The 25457-nt window shown below is 38.5% G+C and overlaps 1 protein-coding gene across 1 annotated transcript in view; it reads right to left on the bottom strand.

The window, feature by feature from the left end:
* Lrch1 (leucine rich repeats and calponin homology domain containing 1) overlaps positions 1–25457 on the bottom strand; it is a 184604-nt gene that overhangs the window by 67296 nt on the left and 91851 nt on the right. Inside the window, exons 2-3 of the mRNA XM_027928892.2 lie at positions 24834–24978; positions 9354–9480 (exon numbers count right to left, since the gene is read on the bottom strand). Coding sequence (XP_027784693.2) covers positions 9354–9480; positions 24834–24978 — 272 coding nt within the window. The remainder of the gene's footprint in view (positions 1–9353; positions 9481–24833; positions 24979–25457) is intronic.

Genomic DNA, 25457 nt, shown 5'->3' with positions numbered 1-25457 from the left:
ACTACACAGGTGTCTCCAGGTCCCTAGCAAGTCAGGCTCAGCACAGGGAAGAAAAAGAAAGTTCAGTTTTAAACACTCTTGGGAGAGGGGAAAAGGGGAGAAAGGAAGGATGCTAAATCTGTAGCTGCTTCTGGCACGCTTGCTTTCCACGTGCTTCCATTTAAATCTCACGACAAACCCATGCAACAGTATTACTAGCCTAACATTTATAGATCAAAAAAATGAGGCTTGTTGGCCCAAGGCCTGCAAGTGTCCTCCATGAGGGACTGGCCCAGTATTAAGCCGGTGTGTCTTGGTGCTCTAGATAGAAGAGACAACGTCTTCTATCTTGCAAGTTCAGGAATATGGATTGTTTCAGCTTAGATGTGTTATCCCCCAAAAGCTCACATGTGAGACAATGCAAGAAGGTTTGGAGGAGAAATGATTGGGTTATAGCCTTAACCTAACCAGTGAATTAATCCCTGATGGGATCAACTGAGTGATAACTGAAAGCAGGTGGGTTGTGGCTAGAGGAGGAGGTTCATTGGGAGCGTGGCTTTGGCTTTGGGGTATATATTTGTATCTGGCTCTGCTTCCTGATCCCCATGTGAGCTGCTTCCCTCTGCCACACTCTTCCTCCATGATGTTCTGTCACGTTCCCCTGAGAAATGGAGCCAGCCTTCCATGAACTAAGACTTCTGAAACCATAAGCCCTTAAATAAACTTTTTATTTCTTTTTTAATTTTTTAGTTGTTGATGGAACTTTGTTTTATTCATTTATTTTACACGGTGGTGAGAACTGAATCCAGTGCCGTGCACAGGCTAGGCAAGCGCTCTACCACTAAGCCACAACCTCAGCCTTTAAATTTTCCTGGTCAGATCTTTTAGTTGCAGCAGGGAAAAAACTGAGTGAAACATGAATGTACTGTCTGGTGCTTATTTATTTAAAACAGGGTTCTTAACAAATGGCTGGCAAACCTTATAGCTAATGAGCAAGACTGTGGGTAGGAAGATTTTGAAGACTAATGCCCTATTCATCCTTGATTGGAACCACATCTTGACACACATAAAATGGGATCCATGACTTGATAGTCTTATATATCCTTATTACCTCACTAATCCTACTCTGTACCTTCTCCTCTCCCCAACCCTGCTCCTCCTTCAGTCTGGACCATCGCTCTCTCTCTCTCATTGGTTATATATGGCAACCAATGACCTCCTGACTGGTTTCCATACATCGCTCTCCCCTTCAGATCCATCCTTCTCAGAGCTGCCAGGGCACACATTTCATTATGGTGTCTACCAGCTTAGATATCTGAAGAAAGTTCCAGCATCTACAGTGGGTCTGTCAGTTCCTCCCTTGAATCCTACATTCAAGCCATAGGGTCCTGATTTGCAGTCATCAGCATGTGCCACTGTTTAGTGGTCCCAAATGTATTCACACTATTTCCCTGCCTGATGTCCCTGTCTACAAAAATGTCATCTTGTCCCACTTACTCATCTTTTAAGACCTAATTCAACTCTCAACCTCCTCTTTGAAATCATCCATGAGGTTCTCCTCCCCTCTCTGACTCTGATCCAACACCTGAAAGATGGCCCACCTTTCCCTCTGTGATCCCATATACAGTGTGTTCACTGGCTTTGCCTTCCCCACTATGAGACCCTCAGCATCCTCCTGGTGTCTAGCACAGTGCCCGATATAAAGCAGAGACCAATGAATGCTGGATGAACCTCTGAAATCCATTTATGCTGACACTTCACGATGTTGTAACTCCTTCTGCCTTTTGGCTGGGAGCCCAGGACGCTCCAACATACTTACTTAAATTCCAAGAAGGCCCTACTTGGTATTGGAGATATCCAAAGATAGAGTCACATTATAAATGCTCTCCATAAGACCATGTTCTTAAATATCCCACTTTACTTTGGAACCCACAACCCACCCCCCCCCAACTCACCTTTGAAGGCACCATGGCCCATGTATCAAAAATCCATTTCACTTTCATTCAGATGAAATTAACTCATCACTATGATTAACTCATCCCCTGCAGCCCCTGATCCCTGTTAGACCAGGGCTATACACTGTCAGTGAATCCCCACCCTCTGACTATTTCATCTACAAGTCCTCAGGCACCTGTCATGATCATCATGATGCTCAATAGACGAGAATGAACAATATTGTTGCTGCCATGCTGCCAGCCAAGAAGCCTGAGTGCACAGGTGTCGTGGACCCACTGTAGTTTTCTGTCCTCGGCTGCTGAAGCACTGCGGTGGGATGAGATGGGTTAGGAACACGAGGTGTTCAGTGGCATTGCCCCCAAGCTGCTGCACTGCTCCTGGTCCAGGACAGTCACACACAATTTTAAGAAAAACACTCCCAGTGTTTAAAACAACGGAACTCCATGAACACTCCCCTAAAGAGACTAAGACATGTGGGGAGGCCAGGACAGAAGGAGGAGGTGGCCCAGGATCTGTCACAGAGGTCAGCATCCAAAGCCTTCCATTGACAGCCACACCTTTCTTTGCCTGAACTAAGAAAGAAACCAGCGAGAGGCACGATTCCATTCCCTTTTAAAAGACTCCAGTGGAACACAGGCAAGCCTCAGAAATACGTGACAGCAAATCATTCTGCTCGGCCCCTACCTGCCACGGTCACTTGGGTGATCTTGCTGGTGGTGGAGGTGAGGTTGTGGGGAAGAATTATAGGGAATCATTTTCCATCTGTAGAGAGAATTTATGCTGTTGGACTCTAAAATAAGTTTCATTCTTTTAATAAGTTTTATGAATGACAGCAGGAGAAAGACCCTTTTACAGATCATGAAAATCACTGATTTTGATTGTGAAACTGACAATTTTCAGAGGTTTCAAGGGCCTTTCTCTCAAAAAATAAGGAGTACAGAGAGGAATGCCGTGACACGCGACTAAATCAGTCAGGGTCACTTCAGGTGAGCTGGGCTGACACTAAGTAATCACACAGGCACAGAAAGTACCTTTTTCTTGGGGTTCAGTGACGGCTCTTCTGTCCCGGCTCCCACAAAGGAGGCAAGGGAGGTAGACAAAAAAGAGAGCAAGTGCAGCCTGAAGCCCTATTTACTGGGGGGAAGACACTTTAGAGAGTTCCACCCAAATGAGGCAAGTGATTGGGTTTCAGGGGGGTGTAGCCCAGTCCCATTGGGTGATGCTCACACCCAGAGCTGTTCTCCCGAGTAGGGGAAGCCAGTTCCACACTTCCATCACTTAAGGCTAAGGGTACGTGCTCAGCTCCTATTCAGACAGAGGAAAGCAAGGAGATAACCTAGACATTTAGTCAGCATATGCACAGCATGAAATCTCCTGACATGAAACTCACACTTATTCTATTTTTTTAGCATGAAACACACACACACACACACACACACACACACACCTTGCACTTTGCTGGTCATTCCTGAGTTGACCATGAAATCAGGGTAAGCCATCTCTCTAAATGTAAGTTAATTTTTCCAACATGTATTTCTAACATAATGGCCTCATCAAAGAAAATTAACTTCTGTCAACTATATTTAAATACTCACCAGCAGAAAAAAAAAACAGTTACTTGGTAGACTTAAACAAACAAACAAACATTTCCCATAATGATAAAAACAAAATTTTCATCTATATGATAGGACATCTGTAGACAATTTGAAACACAAATTCCAATTGTCTTTTCAATGTTGAAGGACACAGGGTAAAAGCCAGATTATTTTATTAGTACTATGTACTCTTGGTTACTTCCTCCACTGACAAAATAATGGGGAGACATTACCCTGGCAGATCTAGCCCATAAGGGAGATAAAGACTTTGCATCATCGTACAATCAATATTGCAGAAAACAGTGCAAAACTCCAATCCCCACAAGTCATTGAATCTTGTCAAATTTTAAGGAGGTTATGAATTTCATCACAAAAATAAAACCCCATGGGTAATTATGTCTTAATTAGCTGGAGAATGAGGAAGAAAGAGGAGATAATAGTCTAGGTGTCTAGGGATAAGATAGTACAGTTTTGAAAATATGCAAAAAATATTTCTAGAATGGCCCCATTTTCTAGAACATTTTGGTCCAAATTTAGTCTAGAATGAGTTATGGATTTTTATTTAATTACCTGATGAAGATAATATTTAGGAAAATGAATTTTAAAAGTAAACAACACTAATGCCTGACACTTCTGCAGTTAGTGAGGATTTATCAGGTTATAAATTCCAGGCTCACTTACTTAATTATCAAATGAATTAATTTTGAATTTTCTATTATCCCTAAGCTATGTCTTTAGAGAATAATTATTTCAAGCTTCTGTGAAATCAAATCACCACATATTTAATGTTACCATATTACAAATAAACAAGTAGATCAAGAAGAATCGTGAACATCTGTTAGATGTATCAATTTCATTCTTTTTGATACAGAATTAAATCTAATTATAAATAATATAAAAAGCTTAAGTTTTTCATGAACCAGTCTGTCCAACTTTGTTATTCTCATAAAAAACAAAATAGAAAATTCTAACTATGATTTAAACTCTACCTATTTTCTATGGGTTTAAACATCATGTTTAAAAAAAAAAAAAACCTTTGGAAATTAAGGTTCTCTCTTTGTCACAATAATGGAAGTCTTACATTTTTGTTACTAAATGCTAATTGCTAATGTACCTTCAGAAGGCAAAATGAGAAGGATTTATAATAACAGAATTAATTCAGGAATTATTAAGCTAAGTGATGCTCACTCATTTGAGAATACAATATTTCAAAAAAGACGAGAAGTGTTTTTACAGCAGTAGCATCTAATGAAAACCATCATAAACACTGCGACAAGATAATCTAGGTTAGAGCAGAGTCCAAGGAGACCAGGCGACACTGTGGAGTTGCAGGTGGCCTCTTACTAGTGACCTTGCTCTGGCATTCAGGTTTTCAAAAGCTTAGTGTGCTGATACTACTAGCTTAAGTGGAATTTTTGGTAATAAATTCTCATGATCCCATTTAATTAATGGAATACAATGTTCTAACAGGAAATGCAAGTTATTAACACTCCACTCGCCTCCTGTCATGTATCCATGCCCTTCCATGGAAATCCCTTCAGTATGGTTCAGTGAGCAACTTCAGGTATGGATTACCTTCTCTGTGCCTATAAAATAAAAGGTAAGCTTTGAAGAACTAATTTTCTCCCAACATCAGGAAGACCCATTTCTGATATCTGAAATAATGAAAACACTTTGGTCGAAACACAGATATCTTGACTTGTTAACAACGGATAAAAAAAAAAAAGAAGAAGAAAGAAGAAAGAAAACCTCATTGCTCATGGGTCAGAACTTTAAAAAGAAGAAAAGTCAACATATTCACTTCAATACAAATACATTTAAATACAAACCACCTTCAGCAACTTCTGGTATGATAAAGAATCTCAACACCAGTGCCTCTCTCCAGTATAAAGCTCTACTTCACAGCCCTCCATGTACCCACAAACTCATGCTCCACACTGCGGCTCTTCCTAAGAAAGGCAGAACTGGAAGCCACAGAGGGGCCTTAGAAAGCTTAGGGTTTCCTACCCATCCCACAGCAACCTCAGATGTTAGGAGGCATCTCCAGAGACCAGGAATGGACAAATGGTTAGGGAGGACACCTGCATTTACATCGCCTTTACATGCTGCAGTTTGGAATGCTATGCATAAAAATAATCAAGAAGCCATTTTCCTCGGAAGCTGCTCAATACATCATGTCTAGAATCAATCTTTGAATTCAAACTTCCCACACTTCCAAACATTTCATGAAAAGTGAATAACAAACAGTGTGTCTGTTGAGGGCTAGGAAACACTTTCCAACCAGTTATCACTTGATCAAGGTCTTCTAAGCTTTTGGATGTCAAAATAGGTTTCTAAATCCATGATATTTTGGATCAGAGCTAAAAGACATGACTTTCACCGACTGTGAACTCGTGGAGCGCAGAACTGAGAAAACCCAAAGAGCTGGAGCCCCAGTGGACTCCATGCACATAAAACCAGAGAAACTCATAGATCTCTGACAAATGCCCCGCAAAATGCTCTCAGTTTTACTGTGCTCTGCCTTAGTGTGTTGATCTTCACAGCTGTTACCTGTAACAAGAGGTATTTAGACAGCACCTCTCACCAAACACCTCATCCCTCTGCAAGATTCCTCAGTAAGAGCCAGGTTTCCAACATGTTCAGAAGGATTGGACGGGTAAAACGCGATTTAGTCAATACAGGATAAGACTATAGACCCTACCTGACTCGGTTCCACGGTAAGAAAATTTTCCAACACAGATACCCTTACTATGGACTCCAGGGAAAGAAATCACCAAGTGCTTGCAGCCTAGAGAAGGTGACAGTGGCTACACTGTGGTGCAGGCCTTATTTTATTTTTATTTTTTGCAGTAATGGAGACTGAACCCAGGGCCTTGTAGCTACATCCTCAGCGCTGTGGTGTGGACTTTAATCAGACAAACTTGCTTCTGACCCTAGTTCCACCATGTAGCCACATAGCTTTGGGTATGTCATTCCTAAACTGGCCATTTGTCTACAAAATGTAAAAATGATACAGGCCTATCTAGGTTATTTTCAAGATTCTATGAATTATTACAAGTCATACCCTAGCAGACTACCTGAATTAAGGAGGTACTCAGTAAATGTTAGCATTTTACCTCCTCCCCTTACAGAAAACACATGCAGAGACAGGCTTACAAAGCAACATCAACGTACACCATACCTGTAAGATGAGAGCAGGTAAGAAGTCATTTGGAGTGGTCAAGGTCAGAAAGTTGTACATTATTCCCATCAGATATGACCCTCACAGAACGAGCTCGAGAGAGCTAAAGATTCCACAAGATTTTCCCCCACAGGCAATGTGGACACACCACCTGGCCAATGTTCTTGGTTCAAAAAAAGGACATCTCATAGGTGACTTCTTCATGGGAAAAGAATGATTTTTTTTTTTTTTTTTTTTTTTTTTTGGTGCTAGGGACTGAACCCAGGGCCTTGTGCATGCAAGGCAAGCATTCTACCAACTGAGCTATATCCCCAGCCCAAATGACCACTTTTTGGTATTCCCTGACAATATGAAATGGCTGGACATGACTTTACTACACTGGGAATGCTTTTTGTTTTAAGATTATAAGGTAACTGTGATATAACTAAAAAGGTAAGATAATGTTCTCCAATTTCACTCCCTTCCCAAAATAAGAAATGACAATTATTTTCCGGTAGATGGCAAGGTATTCTGGTTTTGTTTTTCAAATGGACATTAAACTCGAATGTTCATCCACACTTGGAAGAAAAGAGTTTCAAACCAGTTTTTAGATACTTGAGTCTGATGTAAAATTAAAAAACACATTTTTCCCCCAAAACAGTTAGCAAACAATGCCAAGAGACTGATAAACTGAGCCACTTCCTCAGCATGTTGCACTAAGCTCAAACATTCTGCCTCCATGAGGATTCTGTTAACAAACTGGTAATATGTGACTATAAAACAGAAGCTTCCTGCTGTAATTCAAGAATTGCTTTAAGCTCTGCAGGGAGTTTTTTGTTCCAATTGATAACTAAAAATAATCTGACATTGTTACCTATAGTAACACTACTATTTTAAGCAGATATCAAAGATAAATGATAATGGATGGAAAATAATCTTTTTTTAGTCTGTGACCTTGACCAAGGCCAGTCACTTCCTTGTGGTTAAATAATGTCAACTTATTAACTTTTCAGCTACTTCACAGACAAATGCTTTTTACAAAGAGCACTCTTGCTCAAACACTGCAGGCAGCAGAGAAGAAACTGCACAGGCTTGACATGGCCCTCTCTTGTCATGCCTAGTGGCTACTGAGCACCAGAAATGTGGCTGTCCAACCTGCAATGTGTTGTCAATATAAAATGCATGTTGGATTTCAAAGACTTGGTGTGTGAAAAAAAGAAGTAAAACATCTCAGTATGTTTGATGTTTAATAATCTTTTGGCTATGTGGCATCACATAAAATATTGTTAAATTAACTTGCTTCTTTTTACTTTTTAAGATATGGTCACTGGTACATCTCAAATCACCTTTGCTGTTTACTTTTCCATTGGACAATGTTTGGTGAATGTATTTCAACTTAGGTGACCACTTAGCAAGGGCGACCTTCCATACGTTGCTGCTCTCTGATCTGGGTTTCTTCAAGAAGTCAAGAGCTTGTGGCTGGAGATATAGCTCAGTTGGTAGAGTGTATGCCTCGCATGCATAAAACTCTAGTTCAATCCCCAGCCTCCCCCACCCCTCACACACACAAAAAGAGGCCAAGAGCTTGGACTACATGCCTTTTACAATCAACTGTGAAGCTAACATTCTAGAACTCGAGGGGCCTAGAGTTAGTGCTGGTGGAGAAAAGTCACAAGATCTAGGAGAAGACAGCACAGTAATTAAGATGCAGGGTACCCCTGCCAGAGTGGGGCACAGGACAGGGGACTAAGAAAAGCTCAGAGAGCTCCTTAAACCACACACCAGCTCCAGTGCCAGGACTAGAGGCAGCACCGCTCCAGACATGCCAAAAATCTTTACAGACTCACAGTACCCTGTTCTTTCTGACTTAATTATATACCTTCCTATATTCTGGCCTACTAACTTATTTGCAGATTATTTCTTTGGGTTAGCCATAATTTTTCATAATTTATATTTAATCTGGAAAAATTATCTAACTACAATGTGATAACCTGTCAACCTCAGGAACTATAAATTCTGCAAAGTTCAGGATCTGCATAAACTACAGGAAACTTATAAACTTTAGGAACTGTGTCACAGCAAAGCCACAGGCTGCTGGCGTCATGTCACCCCATTTAATATCCTTATAACTGCACTTCAGCAACCTAGCTCTGCTATGGATTGGATGTGGTGTGTCTGAAGCTTAGTCCCCAGTTTGGTGGTATCAAGAGGTGGTAGAATGTATAAGAGGTGGAGCCTGGTGGGAGGTGGTTAGGTCACGGGGATTAACACAGTTCTCCTGAGATCCCAGTAAGCTCCCATGAGAAAGTTGTTATAAAAAGCAAGAGCAGCCCTCCCTGCTCTCTGGTTTCTCATCTCACCATGCGACCTGTCTCTCTGGCATTTGCCCCCACCAGCTGTATTGTGATGAGCTGAGAGGTCCCTCACGGGAGGAGAAGTGGACAAGGACACCTGATTTTGGCCATTCAGCCTCTAAAACTGTGAGCTAAATAAAGTTTCTTTCTTTATAAAGGGTCCCGTCTTGGTTGTTTTGTTATAGCAATGGGAAATGGACTAACAGAAGCTTCTCCTTACTCAAATGTAGCAAAAAGTCTTTTAGAATACCCTGATAGGTCATGATTGGTCAACAAACAAAAAGAGCATCTTAGAAATCAGTAACATACCAGCTCCATTAACTGTTTGAGCTGACCTATCTCTTCTGGTAGTGATCCCAGCTTGTTGTTACTTGCGATTAAGACTTTGAGAGGCAGACCACACAGGCAGGCGGGCAGGGCAGACAGCTGATTTCGACTGTAAAGACAATACAACAGAAACACACATAAACAGAAAGCCCACTTCATACCATCTGTGAACACGCTTTTTAACAAGAAAAGAAAAAGAAGCCATCTGAGAAGATATTTTCCAAATACAAAAATCCCAATACATTCTCTGGTAATAACTCCAATTACAAATACAGAAGAAAACAAAATATATTTTTTTTAAAAAGAATGGTAGATAGAAACAGAATGGATAACAAGTACCAAAAAACAATTAAATAGGGAGAATATATTCTAGTATTCTACAGCACAGTAAGGTGACTAGAGTTCACAACAATGTATTTTATGTTTCAAAATAACTAGAACAAAGGGTCTGAAGGTTTCTAACACAAAAATTATAAATATTCAAGGAGAGGGAAATACTACCTTGATTTGCTCGTAATACATTACTTAACATGTACTGAATTATCACACTGTATCTGCCAAATATATACAATTATTTTGCATCAGTTATAAATAAATAAGCAGGCAGTTCTAAGAGATGAAAAGATACTGGATCAGTATAATATAGGAATCCATATTTATATGTAAGCCACTTTTTCCAACTCTTCCCCACTCCAAGCCCTTTTTCCAGCTACCAAGAGAGGAGACAGTTCTCAGATTTTCTGACTTATTTTCCCTGCCACTCTGCTGATGAAGCAAGGGCCACACCATGAAACACCTAAAAATCTGTATATCGTGTGGCTGCAATTATTTATAACTTTTGTGTATTGTGCACACATGCATAAAGCTTCAAAGGTTGTGCCGTGTGTGTGTGTGTGTGTGTGTGTGTGTGTGTGTTTACTGGGATGCATATCTGTTTACGTGTAAAAAGGAGAGACAGATTAGAAACACACCTAAACGTTACCAATGCTCATTCTGGGGTATAAGTACAGTAGGTGGTTTCCATTTCCTTTAGTATATTTTGCTGTCTTTCAAAAAATTCCTACAAGAGCTTGAAAGAAGCATCTTAACAAGGTAAATTCAATCGGATGTTGCATCGGTCCATTTGTTTGTGGAAACTCACTGATGTATATTTTGTGAGCACTTCTCTGTATGTATGCTTAACCTAAGGGCGTGTCTAACTGATGGGCTCAGAAAAAGCAGGTGCTGTATTATAGAAAGATCCTTTCTAATGTGGGCCTTCTCCTGCCAACACCCTGATACCACTCCTATTCCAAGCAAATACCCAGGTAAATAAGTTTGGGCAAGAAATGGTACAGCTGTATCTTCACTCCATTGCCCAGATCTAAATATATACATACGTACACACATAAAACAATAAATTAATTAAATAAATAAAAGCTAGTTCAGGAAAGGGGCAGAAGAAGCGCTTTCTCTATAAAAGCCCAGCAGAGGGAGGAGGAGATTCAGGTCCTGGATGCAGGGGGTGGGTTTCCTAGCACTGGAAGGACCAGTTTTATGTCCCTGGTTGCTGGGGTCCAGTGAATTTCTCCTAGTCACTGAGACAACGGAGGGGGGCCAGGGCCGCTAGTCTGCCTCTCTCTGTCCTCTCATACCCTTCCTCCTGTCCTCTCTAGCTTGTGGGGACCCAGTGGGACTCTTTTGCTGAATGAGCAGCCTTTCTGATACCCAGTTGAGAGGGCTTTCACAGGTGCCCAAATAAGGCCCTGTAGATAGGAGCTCTGGAAAAGAGAGCTCAGTATTAAAAGATAGCAAGTGAACAAATTCAAATCAAAATTTGTTGCTATAAAATAGGTATTAATAGACCATTTCAAAAAATGATTAGCAAATAACAATGTTAGCAAGGCAATTGTATTATTTTGAAGCCATATTTAAATTTCCTCCTAAAGAGAGGCTCATTGGTAACAGGGATTAGTATTTCAGAAATTTCTACAGGATTAAAAATTACAGGCTGAGATATTCCTTTTGCTTTCTTGCTTTGAAATGCAGCATGCAACTATTCCCAGTCTCACTGTCTTGCAGCAGGCATCTAATCTGATTAGCAGATCTAGGACTGGGAGAGTCATTCATCATAGCAGTGGAGGCAATGTAACAAATGACAGCTCTGCTCACTCCAGCTTACTCTCTCTGGAATTCTTCCAGGGTGGACACTAATTTAATAAAATAAAAATTCAGCCTGTAGCCACTTTCATGGGAATGAGTGCTATTTTACATTAAAAACTGCTGAAGGCATAGCGTCTCCCCCACTTGTGCCCCATACATTCCTCCCATTCACTGAGTTGATTACCTGTGGACTTAGCAAATCCACCATGCCAAGAATTTCGTCATAATACAAGATGTCATAGACCTGGGGCATACTCCTTCCACTTCATCCATCTGTTCCCTCAGCCGCCACTTCATCTATTTTATCACAGGGTGTTCCTATATTTCTTGCTATTTCCCTAATAGATAAAGGAAATACACATGCATACAAAACCCCATCAGTCTCCAGTGAACATTTATAAAGGAGAGGAGAAACTGCATCCTCTTTAATCCTGAACCCACTCCAAACCACATCAGCAGCCTTTCCTTTCTGAAACCGCTCATCTGGCAGCAATTTTTCTCAAGCAAATAAGTGCCTCAGGCCACCATCTACTTTCCTACCCCCACTTGTCTCCCATAGGCTTCTGCTATAAACAGGCCCTGTGCAGAAAGAACATTTAAAAGTAAGGCCATATAGTATCTGATAAGGTAACAGCCAATATTTATTTTTCATTCTCCCCTTGAGTCACATCAAAAAAGCAAAATGTATTTTTTTTTTTTGGCTCACTCATTACAAAAGATGAAATTTGTAAGAGAAAGAGGCTATTCCTTTAGAAGTAGAAATTATAGATTTGGTCATGGTGGCCTGAGATCTTTTGCCCTCACCAGGGAGGAGTAGCCTGCCTGCCAATTCTGGCTTATACTGACCCTGCCCTGTCTGGGCAGAGGCTGGTGGTGGGCAGGAAAGGGTAGTGGAGGTGGCTTTGCTGGGTCCAAGTTCACTGCAAGGGCTCTGTCTTCCACCTTTTTCAGTAGAATGACTCTGAGCTACATTTTTCTATTTCCTCATCTGGAGATGAAATGAGGTAGCTCACCATAATCTAAACATTTTTGGTAGCCTAAATTTATAGGGTATACTCTCTTTGCATCAAGTACCACTGTCCCTCCACTTCACTCCTGAATTAAGAGATTTACAAGCCATGCCACTTCTTATGGTTTGATTTTAAGAGAGCTTATTTTAATGTACTGTATCAGTGGCACTTATAACATTCATATTTTGAGACCCAATGTTATATCTGACATTTTTGATTATCTGCTTATCAAATGCTTATTTTCCTTAAAATGTGTAAAAATAGAGACATGCTGTATTATGTGATTTTATTATTAGGAAACAACACATTTTAAAAAAATTCTACAAGAACATACCTCTTTATTTTAGTGTTTTAGTATATTAAGTTCCATCTCTTAATAATGGAAGATAAAATTCACTTAAAAATACTTTATAGAAAAATTTCTATAATAGATTCACCTGCTACACTGGCTGCTTGGTGTCAGAGAAAGGATACCAGTTGTGCAATCAGAAGTCTTGGGTTCAAATCTCACCTTTGCCATAAGTCGTCTCTATGATTATGAGCAAGTCTTTAAGCTGTTTGGATTTGTCAGCTAGAGAACAGATAATAAGACCTAACTAATGTGAAATCATAGATACACAAGTGCTTAGCCCAACACTAGATAAAAATTAAACCATCCATCCTCAACCAATAATGTGGCAAAGAAGTGGAAATGTGACCCAAAGAGCATACATGTGCTCAGCTTCATTTTATTTACTTGTTTTATTTATGATATTTCCTAATTGCTAAAATTTCAGTTACTTTTAAAATATGGGTTCACGTTCCACTTGTTGAAAATATCAAGATGATTGATCAAAGACATACTGGGAGAACCAGGCTGGGATATCAAATTTCAGGCCCAAACAAGCAAAATACCAATTTCCGATCTGGATAACCAAGACTAGAACATACACATAATCATATGATTGAGCATTTCCCTTCCATCTTCTCTAATTCCAGGATCCTATCTTTTGCTGAGAAAACAAGAATACCCTGGAGTCACCATCTCTGTTTACAACTTGGTCTTCAAATGGTAACAGACATAATGACATGGAAGCATTAACTTTCACAAAACTATGAGGATGATGCCATAGGCCTAGATCAACAGGGCCACAGGGAAAGCAGGGCACATTCCAAAGCCAGGACACCTGGCTCACCCAGCTAAGAGAAGGGAGCAATGACCACATATAGTAGTCATTGTTTTCCTTTGAATCTCTGCTTGCCATTTTGACCTACAGTAAACAGCAGTTAATGCATTTGAGCCAGGCAAGTTTGCTTTTCTATAGGATCACTCATCTATTTTTGTTTTTATATTAGTTTATGCACACTCTGTTTACCATTCATTACAAGCAAAGTAACTTCTTTTTCTGTTTTGCATATGACACCTGTTGTCCCCATACACACAAACCAGTGAACAATATCCATAGAGAACCTTTTCCTTTTTCCTGCTTAGTCCATTCTGAAAAGCCCGTCCTGTGAAATGTCTCACCCTTGTTTCCCCTAATGACTGAATACTTCCCCTTGGTGCCAGCCCTCCCCCGCATTCCCACCCTCATTGTGTGTCTAAGACAATAACTTTGCTTTCATGGCTTGGTGATATTTTTGGTCCACTTTAATTTTATTCTACAAAGTGAAGAGCAAACAGAGACTGTCTGACTGCTTCATTGCACAACTGAAAAGTAATATTTTTACATTCATTTTTAACACTGAATTTTATTTTTAAATTACTGTTGTTATTATTATTCGGTGCTTGGGCTTCAATTCCAGGCTTCATGTATGCTAAGCATGCACTCTCACCACTGTGCTACACCCTCAGCAACAAGGCAGAAATTTAATTGAGAATATACATCTGCATTGAAACTTGGAGCCCAAATTTAACTGTGACCAGCAAGTACACTAATTGCAACTGAGTGTGACAGCCACTGGAAAACTTAAAATGTTTCAAAACTATAAAAACAGTATCATCATTTACATAGCACCTTGATCAGTTCTTGAAAGCCATCCCAATCAATTTCACTCTCCACACATGTAAAAGCTGTTTTGAGAAGATAAAGGACTAGAAATGGGAACTCTAAGAAAAAGCAATTGACAAAGAGTGAGGCTTTAAAGCAACTCAGAACTTGGGCAGATTTCTGCAGCAGCTGTTCCACTGCATTTTTTCTGTGCACACCCGCACCATATTTGGCTACTGCAACTAAACTGGTTTCCCACAATAACAGCCTATTGGTCTCCTCTTTAGTAAAAATAAGTGATTACTTAAAAACATTTCATTTTTTTAGCATGCCTAACAGCCAGCAATCGTTGCCACTGATGTTATATGTCAAAGGACTGTTAGCTGATAATTTGCTATACTTCTCAGTTATTTTCCTTCCTTTCTTCTAAGAGTTCTGAAATTCCAAAAGGACAAGGAGTATGTGGTATGTGGTACTCTAAAAACTCTTTACTTAAGACTCCTTCATTTGAAATGCTTAAAAGTCAAGGAGATGTTCAAAGGAAACTCAATATGCAATGCCAGCAAGAATATTCATGGATCAAACAGCTTCGGAGACAACAATGTAGGTTTGGGGTTTTAAGTGTTAAGACTGTAGTGGCCTGAGACCCATGACCTGAAAAGTACCACTGTACTCAACGATGGTGCTGGCATTCAGGAAACCATCCCTAAGTGCCTGGGAAAGATGTCTTGACACTGCGGACAACTCCCACTTATTGGAGCTCTGTTCTAAGTAGAATGGACTCTAGTTTCCTATTACCAGGAAGGTACCCCTACCTTCTTTTTCCATAACAGCCTATCGAGGTCAAGAAACACACACACACACACACACACACACATATTTTATGCAACATTTTTCCCCCACAAAAAAGGGAGGAGACTGATACTGATTTAAATGAACACAGACTACTTAGATCAATTTCTACCCAGGGACACTGCGCTAAAAATATTTCTAATAAAAATTAAGATGTCTGAATATTATCACTAACCATTTGAACCCAAGTGCCTGTCCATCTTTTTCTGGGAATTTTTAAAGATGCAATGTAGATTCACCTGCTTGATAGCATGTCTAGCATTCTTTTTCCTATTTATCCTTCCAAGGAGGTGACTCCTCAGAGAGTTCTTATCATGTAACTAAACAGCCACTCAGTTCTTAACTACTTTGATATTTTTACACACCCAGAGCACATCCTCTTGACCAACAGCACATCCTCTTGACCAACAGCACAGGACCCACTTACTTTAATCAGATACAGAATCCTTTACCATTATTTTTCTTAACCCACATGGCATCTGCATGTGTTAACTTGATTCAACAATTTAACAAACATTTCTTGGATAGTTACTATGTATAAGGCACTGTGCTGGCATTTAAATAAATATTATTTTATTTATATTCACAACAATCCATTAACATATTAATACTCCATACTTTTTGGACACAAAACTGACATTGTTCAGAGAATTTAAATGATTTGCTCTGTGTTGGCTGGCTAGTGAGCTGCTCTGTGCTGGGCATCTGAAACCAGGTCTGTGAGGCTTCAGAACAAAATCTGTGGTCTCCCATTCATACAACACAGCCTCTTCTCATTTTCTCTGGAATAAAAAGTGTGGGGGATCCAGGAAAACAGCAGGAGGGGGGCACAGAGTTTCCAGCAGAAGGCAATGGAGATGCTGGACTAGTAACTAAAGACTGATTTATGCAAAAAGCAATAAAAGAAAGTGGTCAAAATAATTTAAGACATAAAACTAGGATTCTAGAGAAAAACAGTAGAAGTTTACAAATGGGAAGTTAAGACATGCTATTTTGGAATTTTGAGACGTCAACAAGACAGAATGTTAAGCAATGGGAGAATTGAGGACTGGAGTTCAAGTAAGTCAAAGGGATGCAGAATAAATTTAAGACTCATGAGGCAGGAGGTCTGAGAAAAGATTTAAGGACCAAAGCTTTGGAGAACTCCAAATTGAGGTGTAGGAAGAGAAAGAACATCCAGACTCAGGAAGAGAGAAGAAACAGAGGCAGAAAAGTGACTAGGAAAGTATGTGATCAAAGCCACGGAAGGAAGATGTCATGGTGGCCAAGAGTGAAAAGAAATACCATTATCTCCTACACCACCTGGGTGCCTGCTCTGTTCAAGAAGATATGACATGTATAAGAATCCTAAAACTCCATCCCTAACAGAATTAGGTAGCACCACTCCAAGCTGTTATTCCCTACATCCTAACTGAACATGAATGGTATATTTTTAAAATTGTGTAGCAGCAGATATTTTCTACTGGGTTAAGTTTAAACATCTGGTGACTCCAAAGGATTAAAGAAGAAAGAATTCCTTTCTGGATCTTATCATGTAAGGTGGAACATAAGGATTCCAGGTTGCTCCTAAGAACTCTTTACTTCGGTGCCTATAGACTTGGGCACCGCCATCATGGGTTGTCTCAATAAAGAGCCCATAGTGGCCCCCTGTCATGGTCGTCTCTTTCTGGTACTCATCTACTAGATGGACCACCTGTTGTAACAGTTTACTTAAATTCCTTGAAGATCATCCATTCAAATTATTGGCCAAATGAAAATGTAAAGCTCTCAAAGCACACAGGTCTCTCCCCAGCCCCAGCCCCACCACCCATCCACAGTCTTTAGGATCCAGGATCTAAAAGGAAGAGCTGACAGACCCCACTAAATGTCAGGGTGCTGTTTTTCCTCACTGTTTTTCTATTTAAATAGTTCATGAAATTGCATAACTCTTACGTGTGGTGATATAAACTGGAATTACTGAGTATATCAGGAAAACTTGTGAATGGTTTTGAAATGAGAGGAAAGACTGCTGAATACTTAATCTAGTGTACCCTTCCCGGTTATCTCTGCCTGCAGACACCAAAGGTTAGGGCAGAGGAGATGTATACCCCCAAATTAAAAAGTTACACTTTGTGGATTTACTGGAATCCAGCATACAACACTTAAGAGACTACACATACTTGTTTTCAAGTACATGTGGAATATTTATAAAGTTAACTATGCACAGGTTGTAAAGCAAATTGTACCCAATATGAAGAATCTGCATCAAACAGAAAATGTTCTCTGAAACAAAGAAATTCAATTAAAAATAAATTTGAGGGCTAGGGTGTGGCTCAGTGGTAGAGTGCTTGCCTAGCACTGGGTTCGATCCTCAGCACCACATAAATGTAAAATATTGTGTCCACCTAAAACTTAAGAATAAATATTAAAAAATAAAATTGAAAAGATAAAAGAAACCTATTCTAAAAATTAAAACTCATAGGACAAATAAATAACAGTGAAAACAGGGAAAGATTTAGAAGTGATAGAAACAAACAAATGATATTTTCTGCTATGATTTGGTCCATGTTTAAAGGCTTGGTCCTCAGGGTAGCACTATTGGAAGGTGTTATAGATTTTTTAAGAGGTAGGTGGGGCCTTATGGGAAGTTCTGAGGTCATGGAGCCTTCTCCTGCCTCTCTGTTTCCTAGCTTAGGAGGTAAGATTCACCACTTCCTATTACCATGATGTGGAGCCCTCAGCAAAGGCCCCAAACCATGGGGCTGCTGGTCTTGGACTAGAAACTCTCAAACTGTGAGCCCAAATAAATCTTTTCTCTTTATAAGTTAATTGCCTCAGATTTTTGTTGTAGTAACAGAAAGCTGACTATAACACTGCGTATCAAACCACTGAGTCAGTCAACGCTCTACGTTTCCCTCTTCTACAGGGAAATCCATGCCTTGGATGCTTCCATAAGAAAAGAAAAGAAAAAAAAGAAGACAATGAGCTAAATATCCCAAACTCTATAAATTAGAAAAAAAAATAAGTCTATAAGAAAAGAGAAGGAAGGAAAAGAAATAGATAAGATAAAAAATTAATAAAGTAGAAAATGAAGAACTAACAGATTTGGTCAATAAAATCAAAAGCTGGTTTAAATACACACACACACACACACACACACACACACAGAGGGAGAGAGAGAGAGAGAGAATAAAACGTCTGAAAAATGAATTAAAAAAAGAAAATGTACAAATTTATAGTTTTAGGAATAAAAGGGGAACCAATATAGACAATGGGAGCAACTTCCAAATGTGAAAAATTTCCCTTTTTTAATGATTTTCATAATTTTAAAACTGTTTTAAGGACATGGAAGGCAAGGGAGATGGTGCCCAATAAGATAACAGATGTGAAGGGGCTTAGCAAACTTTATAATACCAAAGAAATGCATCTCACTTGTTTCTATTATTTATGAAATAGGGTGTCCTAGGGGTGAGTCACTTTCCTATTTCCTAAAGACTAAAGACCGTTGAAGGGCTCAGAAATAATGTTGTAATAGCTCAACCCAATTTAGCTATTAAGATGTGGCAGTGATGTTGATGATGATGATGATGATTCCCAAAAAACCACAACTTTTAGAATAATCGTCCTAAGTATGCTCTTTTTATATTTCTCTTCTCATGTACAGCACTTTTGTTATAAGCCTTTGTAAACTGCAATAAATCTTAGAGGAAACATAATAAGTTGATTATTGATGAAACGGCAATGTTTCCAAGGACTTTTATCTGTTTTAATTAGAAAAATAAATGTCATTTGGGGCTTGTTCATCTGGGGCTTGCAGAATAAACTTTGAAAATTACTATAAACAGGAAAACCTATACTAGGATTTAAAATTAAGTATTTACCTCACTTCCAGAGAGCTGTTCTGCAGCACAAAGACCTTAACATTTCTATTAAGATCAGAAAACAACACCAACAAATTCTGACAGCACTCTAGCTATCAAAGACATAATATACCTTTGTGCCACTGTTCTTTTCCTCAGTACCAACATTGAACTAAAACAACATCTGTGATCAGGTGGTGTGTATAATGGAAAAATCCTCTTAGGAAGTCTTGCCAAGTATGGGCTATACTAAAAGGAATGGAATTTGATAAGAGATATCCAATTATTAACTTGTCTGTGCCCAAGAAAGCCCATCAGCTACCAATGCCAATGGACCGAATTTAACAGGCACAATGATCTATAAACGATTAAATTTTTTTAGAGACTATTGGCTATAGGGTTCACCTGGGAAGCAAATGACTGAGGAACACTAGAAAAGATAAGACCTAATCCATGTGTGACCAGCCACGTGTGTAGAGTGGACACTGCCATCCTATGAAAATCTATTTCCAATTTTTAAGATTAATACTTTCAAATTCCAATATGGCTCACTGTGTTTTGGTGTCTTTCCCATCATCTGGCATTTCACAAGATTAACCTGGCTATCAAAGACCAGCTCCAAAACATAACATAGACATAGTCTTCTCATTTTGCCTTTGAATGAGATAAAATCTTCACAAAAGGATGTGGGATATAAGTTTGTGTTGAATTGAACAAAACTCCTCCCCCTTTTCCAGTTTAGGAGACAACATCAATTTTCTCGTTTTCTAGAAAGAAGAAACGCTATCTTGCCTTGGATAGCTTCTTTAGAAATGTCAGCATGGGGAGAGGGAACAATGAAAATTAATTTTTGGCTCACAAAAACAAAACAAGCACACAAAAACATAAAACCTGTGTTTTCTAAAGCAACCGTCATGCGCAGGATCCTTCAAATAGTGAGTGATATTCTGAGAATTAAAGATTATTTATCAGAATGAGTCCCAGAAGAATGTGGGCCTACAGGTTAGACAACCATCAGGAAGTTGGCTCTTTCTGCACATTGTTTAGCAGCCAAAAAGGATACCAGGCTGCAGAGAAAGCGGCCAAAACACATTCCTTTTATGGTGTGATAACAGTTTGTGTAAGAAACTGCCTTCTTTTCAAGCCATGTCTCAGAACCCAGTCCCAACAGGCAGGGACAGATAGGAGCTTCTCATGAACAAGCCAGACCTAGCTGGGCCAGTTTCCCCCACAGAAACCAAAAACCTTACCAAAGTTCTATAACGAACTTTCATTTTTTGGCAGCCCTGTCTTGGAACTTCTCTGAGATGAGACTTTGAAACCAAGGTCCCTATTTTAGATTCACAACATGCCAATGGTTGCCAAGAGTTTTGCTACTCTGGGTCATGTTATTGTCCTAAGGTATATTTTCTTCATGAGACTCATCAACAAAAACCTTTCCAACGCCTTAAAATAGATTTTAAACTTTGTGAGGCTTTCCTGTGGGTTTCAGGTTCAAAGTGTTTGTTCCTATATAGGAACCAGTCTTGCTTAATCATTTTTATTGCTCTTGGCTGTGTTTCTTGGATTAAGATACTTTATAACAGGAAGAGACACAGTGGCACATATACTAAACTAACATAACTTTTTGTTGTGAATACCAAGAAGCAAAGATTAAAAGCCTACATCCTTTAAACACATGCTACATAAACAGCAATAAATCAATATTTTCCACAAATAGAACATTTCCATTATGTGAGAAAATGTGGAAAACAAGTGTTTTTAACAGCATTTCATGATGAAGATTATTTTTAAGTTGCAAATTAAACCCATCTCTAGCTTAAGACATGGATAAAGCTGTTGGCACCAAGCAACCATTTGACATTTACAGATGACATTTCTGAGACAGCATGTCAGCCAAGATTGAGCAAGCAGTGACATCCCCATTCCTCATTATCATCATCATCACTATTATCACCATCACCATCAAATATTTATGGCTGTTTGCTAGAATACAAGATATCTCAGAGGGTATAATCAACTTCAAATGTTTCCAATAAATTCAAAAATCTTTCTATGCATCACTCCTACCTTGGAATGTTCAAAATTAGTAGTTTCTACATGTGATTTCTTGGGTGAAAAGAAATTTTAAGTTCACAGACTGGGGTTGTAGAGGTAGCTCAAGTGGTAGAGTGCTTTGCATGCAAGATGTCCTGGGTTTGAGTTTAGGACCACAAAAAAACAGACCCAGTATACATACAGAAACACTGTGGAAATTGGAAAAGCAGCCTCTGCACTATTTTATCTAAAAAAAATCTTTCTTCCTAATTAACAGAACTAAGAGGGAAAATCTTCAGTTCTATAGAAAATATTTCAAGCTACTTATAGAATTGGATCAGTTGGCCTATTTGTTAAAGGTCTTTCAGGATGTGCTTTCTTTGATATAATCTTCCTTACAAGTATGGATTCAAAAATAATTTATGTTACTTCTTTAATGTTTTTGCAATTTATTCAGACTTCCCCAATATAACTAAATTAACAACAATGTGAGGTTTTGATTATATACTTTGATCATGAATATAAGCTTCTTTCTTTGCCATATATAACAATTATGGGACAAAAATGAATTAAAGGCAACACAGTAGCTCCTCCACCGTGTGCCTGCAGCATCCTGAGTCTCTGTTTCCTCTTCAAGCAAAAGGATGGGCAGCCTGTCCCCAAAGACCAAAAGTTAACCAAGTCCACCAATACCCTACACCATGCCCAAGAAGAAATACATTTCATTCTGTTAATATTCATGAAGGGCACAGGGGATCACAATGACCAACCCTAATTGTCATGGAGGAGGCTTATGTCACAATCACACACAAGTACCAAGTTATTCTGCACGCCTCCTGGTTACCAGATTGGGGACAGCTGGGATGGGGGCGGGGAGGGTGACAGTGTAAGGATCCGAAGAACTCACAGACAATACTATCATGTGGAAGATATTACCGAACATCTTAGACTTAACAATTTAATCAGATGCCACCAGTATTGCCTAGATACTAATACATATTTGCAAGTAAAGAGATGTGACAGTCGCCTCCTATTTCAGAAGTCACAAATAAATCTTTCAGGCAGGAGTTCTACTGCATTCTATCTCAAATCACTCCCAAACTGAGAAATAACTCAATTTTAAGGTCCAATTCCTAGAGAAAAAATGGCTCAACTAAATGCAGTGGTCAACCAGGAATTAAAACACATGTAAATCAATAACACAAAATGACAATCTTCCTGATTCCTTTAAAGCTTGCCCTTAATTCTATTTTAACTTTACAGGTTTATTTTCAGGCAGTAAATTTTATAGGAGATATCAAAAATAATTAGCATCTGCTTTTAAAAAGTTCAGAAGCTATTCATGTATTTTTTCATATCCCTTACACAATCTATTTGGGATGTAAGAGAGAGACTCTTTCTTATTTTTTTCTCCAAGTAGTCATCAAATTCCTTCAAAGAACATAAGATCCTACACAAGAGAAAAGGCCTTATATATGGTCACATTAGAAGTAGGAAATGTGAACAAAGAAAAGCAAAACAAAACCAAAAATTATCAAAACAAATAGGAAAAGAAAGAAGTAAACATGAAATTAATGTGTAACCAATGTGATTCTGCAATCTGTATACGGTGTAAAAATGGGAGTTCATAACCCACTTGAATCAAATGTATGAAATATGATATGTCAAGAACTATGTAATGTTTTGAACAACCAATAATAAAAATTTTTAAAAAGACAAATAAAATTTCAAGAGTTGGATGCTGAATTGTCCCTTTATTTCTTTCTCTTTTCCATTACCTACAGATTTATCATAAAACTCTGTTTCTAATGCACTACATAGTTTTCTTGGGCATCGTCAATGACTCCTCTGTCAATGCTTCTGCAGCTCTTCTCCGGTCTTTTCATAAATAATTCTGAGATCCATATTCCAATATAGTCATTCTATCGATCTGAAGACAGTAATAATCTTCTACTCTCAACTAGGTGCAATATGAAAATTATCAGTAAAAAAAACCCAAACATTTATCATGTCTTAAAAACACATTAAGTTTAGATTATCTTGTGTTTTTAAATTTTATAGTTTGTGTCACTCTAGAAAAAAAATGTCATCTATCCACCAAGATTTCTCAGTACATATGGACTTAATATACAATGCAAGGTTAAGTCTATTACATGCAGGGCTTCTAGGAGTAAACATGCAGCTTAAGGGGGCGTGTAAACAGACCAACTGCAATGTGCTTTTGAAATGGTTCCCCTCTGTGGGTTGGGATTAGAGGACCAAATGTCTTGGGGAGACACTGAACCAAAATCTACAGACACCACTATGCTGGCTTCACCAGGCAATTCCAAGATAACTAACATCCTGCTGAGGCAGAAATTGCAAGAAAACTTATAATGATCAGATAAATTAGAAATCTACAGAAGCAAAGATTAGATAAGACTCCAAATTATAAATACATCCAATAAACTTCATCTCCAATAACTTACTTCTTATTTACCAAAATTAGGACAATTCATAAACATGTCTAGAGCTTTTTTCAACTCTGACAAAAAAAACATGCACTTTTATGGGAAATGTAATAGAAACCCATTTTTTGACTGCAACGAAAGCAATAGAAAATCCATGATTCAGTAACTAAAATAAAAAGCAAACCAAACCAAATGAAAAACCATTGGCATTATTATCTATTATAAAATGACTACCATACCTGGTTCAATGGGAATTTTGAACTTTAAAGTAGATTTGTTACACAGCACAAGCAAGGCTAACAGGTGCTATCCTTTAAACTCCAAGATGATACAACTGACATGAGAAAGGCTACACTCCGGCTAGAACCTGAGAACTTATCCTTATTTTTATAAGCGAGAGAGAGATGAAAAAAAAAAAATCCTCTCCTCCCTCTCCTGAAATCCTATATGTAAAGCAAGAATTTAGGAGACAAGGAGCCAGAATCTGATCAGAACATCCAACTGCAAAGTGTAAAACCAAAGCCTTAAAATAACTGATTTTCCTAACTTCAGAGGCATTAACATGATTTACTGTGTTCTGCATAATCAGTAAGTCAACACGGACTACCAAACCATTCTCAGCAAACACTGACCTAATTGATGTCTACAGACATCAAACCTTATATCTGGTTACAGTAGCTCAGTACTCCTCCTCAACTTTTTTCAAGTGAACAGGCTCAATCATTACTAAGCAGCAAGGACAATGGTACCAAGAGTCCCCAAAGACCAATAAAGCCTTTTTTTTTTCCTTGCCCCTGATTTGTCTCAACTCTCAAATTATTTTTCATTTCCTTTACCCTTCATTCTCCAAAATCTTACAGGAATGTATGAAGACAATATACCTACCAACCTGAAAAGCATCAATCAGACAAATAGTATAAACTATCTTATGTGATTCTTAAAAAACCAAAACAAAAAGAAAAGATGTCATATTGACATTTGTCAGGGAAGTCTAGCACCAAGAACAAATTAAAGTCCCTACAAATTTATTACAGAAGATGTTTATTCAATGATCTTTGTGTGATTTACTTCAAAGAGTGATCACGGGTTATAAAGAGGAAAAACACAAAAGAAATGAAAGCATGATTATGTTGTATTTCGCCATTGAATTTAATTAACCTACCTCAAGTTTAAGTAGGTCAGCATCTGCAGATTAATGATGGCCTCAGGAATGACTCTGATACAATTGTGATACAGATTAAGAATTTCCAGTGATACAAAATGGCACAATTCCATTGGAACTTCAACCAGTCTGTTTTTAGATAAATCTGTGAGAAAAGGACAGAATATTTGGTCAATTAATCTTCAACATATATATATATATACTCCTCAATATACTCTTATCAACGAATAATACTATTTCTCTTAACATTATAATGTAAATTTAGATCAACATCATCATGTTTCACACCTGTGTGGTACTGTAATGTGTATTTTCTAGCCAAATTCAAACACACAGTGTATCGAAAAGCAAAAGTACTGCTAAGACGTTTTAGCTTTCTCAATTAATTTGCAAAACCAAGCACATAAAGATGGGGGAACTTTTTAACTCTATCTAAAATCTGTCTCAAATTCCTTCTACCCTAGTAGAGGATACATAACTGTACCCTTTAATACTTCTGAATACATACCTTTACCATAATTTTTTTTTTTTTAAGTTGGGATCTTGCTGTGTTGCCCAGACTTCAGCAATTCTCTTTTTTGGTCCCCCAAGTAGCTGAACTATAATTATTAATTCAGTATATCA

Source organism: Marmota flaviventris, chromosome 4, assembly GCF_047511675.1.
Source record: "Marmota flaviventris isolate mMarFla1 chromosome 4, mMarFla1.hap1, whole genome shotgun sequence".
NCBI classification, from domain to species: Eukaryota; Metazoa; Chordata; class Mammalia; order Rodentia; family Sciuridae; genus Marmota; species Marmota flaviventris.
The sequence above is the reverse complement of the archived record's forward strand: the minus strand, read 5'-3'. Positions and strand labels throughout refer to the sequence as shown.